The sequence below is a fragment of the Periophthalmus magnuspinnatus genome, chromosome 15, assembly GCF_009829125.3.
Source record: "Periophthalmus magnuspinnatus isolate fPerMag1 chromosome 15, fPerMag1.2.pri, whole genome shotgun sequence".
NCBI classification, from domain to species: Eukaryota; Metazoa; Chordata; class Actinopteri; order Gobiiformes; family Gobiidae; genus Periophthalmus; species Periophthalmus magnuspinnatus.
In genome coordinates, this window is record NC_047140.1 from 6,725,781 (window position 1) to 6,735,614 (window position 9,834).

Consider the following 9,834-nt stretch of genomic DNA (forward strand, 5'->3'; position numbering starts at 1 on the left):
GCACAGCAGGCTGTCATTACTAAAAGTGCTCATATAAGCTCTTCATAGCCATAGGTGTATCACAGAAAGAGTTAAGAATACAAGGTTATAAAGTTGTGACTTTATGCCATCAGATGGGTCTGATGATCAGTCAGCACCATGGACAGAGAAACACCTACAACACGTGGTTCACAAAATATCAAAACATCACTAACACAACTATTACAAAATGTCCTGTGTACATATGTGTATATTCTGAGTATTGTGAGTATTATGAGTATGGGCTTTAATAGTTTAAGCCCGAGTGTAGAGGCCATTTCAATGATTAATGATACAACCACGTGGTTAATGGAAACGCGCTTTACTAATCTTCTCACGTGGAGCTAAGTAAACGAAACATTAAGCAAAGTAATAAAGCTGTTAAAAAATCCCAAATATAAATGTGTTACCTTGGTCCACGTCGCGTTGTTGCTCCCGTAGCTGTCCGTCCAGAGCAGAGCGCACAGGTCCGCCTGCTGCTGACGCACTGAACTCCTCCAGAGCATTAGAGCCGTCTCATTTAGACTCCTCCAGGTGACCAATATGTACAAAGCTCTTTACATAAGCCCGACCCTCTGCAGCTGGTGCACTAGGACTTAAGACAATAATAAGTCCATTAAAAGTGTCGAGAGGCACAGTGTGCCCCGGTGTTCTCGTTATAGTCGTTAGAATTAAACAGATAGTTGCATATATTCTGAGTTTAACTAACTTCCCTGTGGGTGAATCCATGATCAGGTTTGAGGCCTGGTCTACACTTCCACCCAGTGGCCTGAGGCAGTAGTGAAGACTTGGGTTCTAGGACAAGTACCATCATTTTGCTCCGTATTCTTTTCAATTCCATTACATACATTAAAGATTTTTTAACTTATCACCATCATCATCCTCATCGTCGTCATCATCAGAATAACCCAACTCACACATACTCCTAAATAATATCTTGCTTACTCAACAAAACGAATAAGTTACTATTATCACAATCAATCATGATAATAGCGTTAAATTAATATAAATGTTCAAATAATCGTTTATCATATGCTCTGTTTATGTTGGTTGAATTCTTGTGGTCGCAGTCACGGGCCTCTGGACCAATCAGGAGCCGCTGTCCTCCCACGCCCTGTGACTCAGCCTTGTCACGTGACCCAGCGGAACAAATGACAAGGCCGCGTCAGGAAGAGCCCGCCTCCAACATGCCGCTGCCTTCACTGTCCCTCAGTGACTTTAAAATCACTGTAAACACAACAATATTACAAAAAACGAACATTAAAATAATATTAAATTAGGCAGGAATAATCAGAGAGATAGTACACTCATTTTCTTTTAAATAAAGTTTGCTTTCAATTGCGGATCGTTTTTCAAAATTAGAACTGTAAAATAAAAAGTGAGAGTGTTTTTTACACCGTCTTGTATGTGTCATTAAAGCGCGCACAGTTCCACCCGGCGGTGCTGTGAAATTAGAGGTCATACCATTTCAACAAAAAGAGAAAACAGCACAGGTACGATGGTTTATACTGAATCCTGATCCCCTAGTTGTTTGCAGGAATTATATTTTAGCCTAACTGCTATATTAGATTATTGACCTGAGTTGTCGCGATGCACAGTAACTTAAAGATGTCGTGTTAGCTTGTGAATAAATGTTGCTAAAGCTAGACCTTAATCGATCCGTGCGTACAACGTTAGATCTGCAAATCCTAGAGTTAAATACAGGTATAAATGAATATTAATGTTTATTTTCTGTTTAATCATCTGTTAATAACGCTGCTATAGCAACCAGCAGAGCAGTAAACTGTTAGCCTGGGCAGGTTAGTGCTGCTGGTGGAGCATGTCGTGACTTCCCTCATTGTCACCTGGCCGGGGGCATGTGAGCACATTAATCTCCACTTTTTATGGGCATCGCCTTGTCCTCAAATGAACGAGTTTTCCTGGAATGCAACGGAGGGAAAATAAGACTATTTATATACACAAGGGTCAAACTGGTTGCGTGTCTGGGTTGGGTGGTGTTTGTAAGTGAAGTGATTATGGCTATACAATAAGTGTGTCAATCATCTTAAATGTGCTGAAACCATTCTTCAAATAACTCCCCAATAAGTCCTGCTGCTTTCTCTTCTTGCAAGTTTGACAAGCATGCGTACAAACAAATAAACAAATAGGGTTGTCAAAATCAGATTCTAATCAATACTGAGGGATTACACAGATATAAGGCCACATGTTAATATAAAAGATGATTATTTAATGTTGAAAATCACTTTCTGTTGTCTAAATAGAATTAGCATTGCGATATTGGAATCAGTATTGAGTATTGAAAGTGTGAAATTTTTGTATCATGACAACATATGAATAAATTAAAAATAACTAACCCTAAACCCTAACCATAAAGGATAAAATTATACAGAAAGTATAATGAACTATAATCATATAAATAACATAAGATATAACCCCAGTAAAAAATAAAACTAGAATACCTATGGTAGCACTCACTTTATGCAGATGGACTTAACATGTGTAAATACTATAAAAGTTGGTCATTTTAACAGAACTATAACTTCACATTTGGATTTGTGTTGATGTCGATTTGCAGCATGTGCATGTTCACCAGAGAATCAGAGAAATCTCAGGCATCGGGTTGCATGTGGAACATTGCAAACTTGAGTTCTTTCACTCTTGTTACAGTTTGGCTTTTTTCACTGGCTATGCACCAGCAGACCAAACAGTGCTGCTACTGTGTCTTTATCATTCTCTCCCAGGCTTCACTGACAAGAGATATTTGAGAATGGTCTACCTAAATAGATTTGTCTCTTTTTTTTGGTGTATAGAATAGATAAATATGAGTAATTGAAGTATTGGAGATGTCAAGTGTGCTTTTCTTTAAATGGCTTAATTAAACTGTTACCAAAACTTGGTTCAATAAGTGTTTTGTATTTTCTGAAGGAAGCGAGAATGTCCGGAGAATTGTCCCTCGATATTAACATTAAGGAGCCACGATGGGACCAGGGCACGTTCATGGGGCGCGCCCAACACTTCTTCATGGTCACAGATCCTCGGAATGTTCTGCTGTCGTCGGAGACTCTGGAGGAGGCCAGGGTTATTGTGGAGAATTATAGGTCTGAGGAGATGGGCTTTATTTACGAAGATATTTGAGAGTTTTATGTTTAAACTATATCCTTTTGTTGTACTGGCTGTTTCAGAGCTGGGATTGTGAGACCAGGTCTGACAGAGGATGAGCTCTGGAGGGCCAAGTATGTGTACGACTCTGCCTTCCACCCGGACACAGGGGAGAAGATGTTTGTGATTGGTCGGATGTCTGCTCAGGTGCCCATGAATATGACCATCACAGGCTGTATGCTCACCTTTTACAGGTACAACTACCAATGCTCTAAATAAAGTGCTCAGATTTACTGTAGAGTGCAGAAATATCAAGGGACTGGGTACTGTATCCCAATGTGCCACTGTTACTGCATCCAAATGATTTAATCCCTGTGCCGTCAAAATCCTCTTATCGAGGAAAATGTGCAGAGTACTTCCGCTTAACATCAGTGAATGATGAATGTGAATGATGATACATATTACCACTAATAACAATACTTTATTCAAATATACATTATTTCTGTAAGTCAGACAATTATACAGCATAATGTCTTAAAAGGGAGCTATGAAATGTTCAGTCATTTTAATTACAGAAAAAATGTAATAATTTACATGACCACTATGTGGTGCTAAAGTCTCATAATAACAGTGTAATAGTATTGCATACTGTCATATTTCAAGATAAAATCAATATAAACATTTCTTTTATATTTAGTGTTACTTCAGTTTGAACTCAACTCAGTTTGAGTTGAGGTTTTTTTTTTTTTTTTTTACTAAGTCTGATTTTCATCTTCTTTTAACAAATGCAAGTGTCTCAGGGGCTTTGATTCATGTACTGACCTGCTGTTTCTTTTCTGTGTTTTCTTCTGTTTTTTTAGGACTACTCCAGCTGTTGTCTTCTGGCAGTGGGTTAACCAGTCTTTCAACGCCGTTGTCAACTACACCAACCGCAGTGGAGACGCACCCATCACTGTGAAGTATGCTGTCGACCTAGTGCTGTATTTGCACTGGGCATTTATGTTACAAACATCACAAATATATCTCAAGCTTTGCTCCGTAGCAGTACCAAATATGAGTGGAGTGGTAAAGTAGTAAAAGCCTGTCTCTAATAATGTGTGAATTGTGTACTGACAGTCAGCTGGGTGCAGCTTATGTGAGTGCTACGACTGGAGCTGTGGTCACTGCGCTGAGCCTGAAGGCCTTGGCCTCGGTAACCTCTTAAAGCTTAAACACATACAGTACTGAAGCAGTATGTTCCTTTTACTGACACTTTAAATTTGTCTCTGTAGCGTCTCCCGCCTATTGTTAGCCGCTTCGTTCCTTTTGCTGCTGTGGCGGCTGCTAACTGCATCAACATCCCTTTCATGAGACAAAGGTAAGATCTATAAAGTAGACTATTGAATCAATTCTAAATGATATTTTTTGTTTTAATGTACAGTTAATACTTTCATTGTTCCTAGGGAGTTGAAGTTTGGTATCCCTGTGACAGATGAGAATGGAAACAGGTTAGGAGAGTCCGCAAATGCTGCCCAGCAGGCCATCGCTCAGGTGGTAGTGTCAAGGATTGGAATGGCTGTTCCAGCCATGGGTAAATATATACACTTATCAATAATATTTACAACCTAAAATACTATATGGAGTATATCATTTTCAATGCGTAATTTGTGTCCACAGCCATCCCTCCAGTTATTATGAATGCACTTGAAAAGAGGGCTTTCATGAAGGTGAGATCACACTGTGTGTGTATGGGTCTTTGAGTTGTGAGAGGTCTAAATTCCTCATGCTGATTCTGAGCTCATGTTTACAGTTTAACACTCCTACAATAACCTTGGACTAAACTTTCACAAGCCCTTGACATTTAGGCTGCCATGTTTATTCTACAATTTTTCAGTCTTTACACATAGCATTTATCGTAGCATGTTGGAACCTACTTACTAACTGAACTTATGCACTGGCAGTAATGCTGGTTTGGAAGCTGCAAATATAACAGCACTGTAATACATAATTTATGCATTATTCACAATTATCATACCTAACATTCCTTTTGTTTTCTGCAGCGCTTCCCAGTACTGAATGCGCCTGTACAAGTTGCACTTGTTGGTCTGTGGTAAGTCAAGAATATCCAATTCAGCCATTACTAAATGATTGATGGTTCAGACATACACATCTAACATGATGCTCTTATATTCCAGCCTAGTCTTTGCTACTCCTCTGTGCTGCGCCCTGTTCCCACAGAAAAGGTACGTCTGTTACACCTTTATACCTGTGTGTGTGTGTGATTATCCTGTAGTTAAATGAGGAGCTTAATCCATAAAATCAGTGATGCCATGATGAGCAGGCTCATGGTGTGTTTATGTCTGTGTGTGGTGTCCTTGTCTATGTGATGGAGTTTCTGTTTTATTGTGAAACAAATTTGATTTGATCAAAGTATTATCTAATCTAATTACAGCACTCCAGTATAGTGTTCATTTAGACTTACTTCTAACTAAACAAACTAAAAGACTAACTTCCATTTCATAGTTTAAGATGCACCATGTAACTTTGTCTCCAAGGGGATGCTATTGCTTCCCCTAGAATGTTCCACAGTGTGGCATTAACCTTATACTTAACTAAAGCTATAGTGAAACCACAAGGGAAAGTTTTATAGGCCAGACCTGTGCAGAGGTAACTCAAGAAGAAGAAAGCATGTTTTTCAAGGATTTCTTTAGAAATAAAAACACTGGTCATGAGATTAATGCCAGATGGATACATTTAATGCTTTAGAGTGGAACATGCCTGGCAAAGTAATAGAGTCTTCATGGAGACGAGCAGGTGGCGGGCATTAAAAAAATTTCTTGCATTGGAAAATAGGGCTACTCTATTATAGCAAAAATTACAATAATTTGGCTCATAATTGAAATCACAATGTGTTCAAAGTTATTTGCACACTGTGAAATTTAACCTGCAGAGAAAATAGAACGCTAAGTATAGACCTAATATATTTTAGTAATGTTTTGTTTTGTGACACTGTAGATGTTTGTGAGTTTGGTCCAGATTTTGCGTGGCAGAATGAGAATTATATTTTTGATTACAACATGATTGAATAGAGTAATAAGTGAAATCATGATTATAGGTATACATTTGATTAATTACACAGCCCTATCTAAACATGTGAAATAAGTAAGTTTTATCATTTGAAAACAATCAAATCACCCAATTTCTCTTATTTAGTTCAATGAGTGTGACCGGACTGGAGAAGGAGCTACAGGAGAGGATACGAGAGACCAGCCCCGGAACCACCCGAGTCTACTTCAACAAGGGCCTGTAGAACTAACACACATGCACACATATTTTTACTGTCTGTTCCAAGCACAAAAGAACGTCACGCTCCATTTTCTGTATGCATTTTTGTTACTGATTATATGAAGCTGCTGCAGTGGTTAAGACTGGATAATGATGACCAACGAAAATGCAATAGACGTAGGTGGGTGTTGTAAATTTAACATTGCAGGATTATAAGTTTGATGTTGTGGAGTGTTTTGTGTCTTCCATACCAAATAAGTTTCCCCCTACACATTTTATAAGTAAACTGAAGGCTTTTAGCGTACGTTTGCTGGCCACATTATTGGGTACGCATTTTATTTCAATTTGACAGAAAAAGCAAATCTGATATTGAATTTTGAATATGTTGGAAATTGCGCATCTAATAATGTGATCAGTTTCTGTGTTTGAATGTAAATGTTTGCCTTGCGCGCTATCCATGTTTGTGTAACTTTTTTTGTTGCTTTAGTCATAGGAAGTACTAAACTGAACAAGTTAATGTTGATTTTTCCCTCATGGCTTGTCAACTGGCTTCTTAAAAGTGTACTTATGCTGCGTTTCATGTTCAAACCGACAATAAGGTGCTAGATCAAATGTAATTATAAATGTTTAACAGCACTCCAAGGTCACTAAGCACATCCATAGTGTGAGCGATGCTGCTGTGCACGGATGCAGGACTTTGTTGTGGTCACTTTATGAAAATATTAAATTATTGTAGGTGGATTGTTGTGATGATGATGTCGTGAAGGGCAATGTGATGTGTTAGATGTTAGTCTTGTTTTTTTAATGGAAAAATATATATTATGTCAACATACAAAGAGCTTGTTAGCTAAATGCAGTTCTGTTCAGTGCATCACCAGCTTACATCATTAACACACTCATCATGTAAGACATAGCCATCATGTCCTTTGCACCTCATGACTTACTGAGGTCACTTTGTAGTCATTACTGAAGTGCAATGTACAAAAAAGTTCACCTATACAAGATCTAACGACTAATTACATAGTATATTTATACAAATATAAAATATAGAAGAAGATATATTAAGATGTATTGTAGGTTAGATATTAACATAAGAGGTGTGTGTTGGTTATGGCCCTAAACTTAACAGTAAATGTTAAAGCTGCTTGAATTATTTGCAATAGTTCAACTAATTGTGACCAGGAAGAATTTCAGGTCAGTTTATTTTTTAAAGCCCAAAATCACAACAGCAGTTGCCTCTTAACTTAACAAGATCACTATTAGAAAATCCAACAGTAAGTAAGTAAGCAAATAAGTACAGCTGTGTGTCATCAGCATAACAGTGGAAGTTAATGCCATGTTTTGTGATATTATTACTTAACACCAGCCTAGAAGTGTGAACAGCATTGGACCGATTACAGAACGTTGTTGAACACCTTAAAACACGGTGAGGATTAACAAACTGATACTTATCTGAAAAATAGGATTTAAACCAGCTGAGGACTGCCCCTCTGACACCTATGTCACATTCTTACCTCTTACAGTAGAATGTTGCAGTAAAATGTTGTGATCGATGGTGTCAAACGCTGCACTCAACAGAACCAGGACCATTGTCAGCAGCAATAACAAGTTGTGTGTGACTTTTAGTGCAGTTTATGTGCTGTGCTCTGTTTAACTACAACTCTTTGAAGGATTTTTGAAGCAAAGGGAAGATTAGCACTAGTTTTACAGCCTGGGCTTACTCAGTACCAATTGTAGGAGTAATTTTATCGAGGTTATCTCTAATGGTTGTAATTTTGTTGAAGAAAATCATCGCAGCTGAGTTTGGCAGAGATTGAGGGTTCAACTGCACTGTGGCAGTTAATCAGACTGGCTACAGTGCTGAACACAAACCTGTATTTGTTTTTGTTTACTTCTATTAAATTTGAATAATATCTAATTTGGGCCTTCTGCAGAGCCTTTGTATAAGTCAACAGGCAGATCTTCCATGCCTTTAGGGATTGGGATTGCTCAGAGTGGGAATGGTGTCATGGCCTCAGTCATTTTTGGACTTTTTGTTTGAGTGGAGCAGGAGATCTGGGCCTAAAAGCCTTTTGTTTTAAGGCCATTTTATGAGCTACAATATCAAGAGCAGTTTTCAGGGAGTGTATAGTTCTGTCATCAAACTTACTTTAGTTGGACTAAAGCTGTTGTCAACAGGGTCACATGACAGGGTCACATGACAGGGTCACATACATGTCCCTAAATATTGGCTCTATTATTTATTTGAACTTTAAAATTGATTTTTCAAAATTTACTTTTATTCCGTGGGATAGAATAATCTCTGAGAATAAATTCAAAGGCACTATATGTTAGAACAGGTCGGAATGTGCTTGTGACTGTGGGTTAGTTTATTCACATTCTGAGTAAAACCGATGCAATCTAGTACTGCACTGAAGACATTACTAAGGCAACATATATTTTAAAATCTCCATCTATTACAATCCTTTCCCAAGCTAACACTAGACAAGTCTGTATCTTTATTGCGTAGCTCCTGCAGTAGCAGGAGCAGATTTGAAGATGTGGTCATAGATGCGTGTAACTGGATGTTACTGAGTGTGGATATTGTGTATTTATTATGACTTAGCCTATACCTTTACTATTTAGAGAATGTAACATTATGTATATAGTATATACACAGTTGAATATTTACTTTCAGAGCACATCCAGTGTAACAGGGTCCTATAGTTCTACACTTTTACACAAAATATTGTATAATGGATTATACAATACACAATGCACCATTCATACTATTCCAATAGGAAAGTCAATCATTTGAATGATATAAATGATGCACTGTGCATTACAAGATGACTGTCAATTTAAAGAACTCCTATTAAGTGTAGCCTAATGTATGTCCTGGCATATTTCTGTTTTATGCAGATATATTTTTATTCTTTTCATTTGAAACATGGCAGTTGCATTTTCTGTTGAACTTAAACATTGACGATGTGAGTACTGCTTGAATACTTCATAATTGTGTAATATACACTCTGTTACAAAACATACATGCATACCAAACCATTTAATGCTTTTTGCTATCGCAGCACTTGTAATCAACACTGCTTTATATGTTAGCTTTGTTTTACATGTATGAAACTGCACTATTACTTTTTAAAAATATAATAAGCAATATGTTTAGGTATCATTTGCTTTATCCTTTAGCTTGTTTTATGAAACTATTATCATGAGCAACCTCTGCACACAAATATGCACATTTTTGGCTCAAATGCTTGCTGGCAAAGCGAATAGATGACATGGCACCAAAGATGGTATGAGAAATGCATAGAATGTTTGTCCATATTTTAAGTATGTGCAGCCAATGCCAGCAAATGACATCAAATCTTTCATTTAAATATTTTGTCTGATGAAGTATGCAGCACTGCCACAGTTCCTGTTTGAGTTTGCTTCTTAAGTGTCACTATGTATATGTTA

At 37.6% G+C, this 9,834-nt stretch overlaps 1 protein-coding gene across 1 annotated transcript; it reads left to right on the forward strand.

The window, feature by feature from the left end:
- Positions 1–1,431: 1,431 nt before the first annotated feature.
- On the forward strand, positions 1,432–6,408 carry sfxn3 (sideroflexin 3). Its single transcript, XM_033979995.2, has 11 exons — positions 1,432–1,511; positions 2,944–3,116; positions 3,201–3,371; positions 3,978–4,076; positions 4,234–4,309; positions 4,389–4,474; positions 4,560–4,687; positions 4,774–4,823; positions 5,157–5,206; positions 5,292–5,339; positions 6,310–6,408. The coding sequence occupies exons 2-11, from the start codon at positions 2,953–2,955 to the stop codon at positions 6,404–6,406; spliced, it is 969 nt and encodes a 322-aa protein (XP_033835886.1). The 5' UTR covers positions 1,432–1,511; positions 2,944–2,952; the 3' UTR covers positions 6,407–6,408.
- The last annotated feature ends 3,426 nt before the right edge of the window (positions 6,409–9,834 follow it).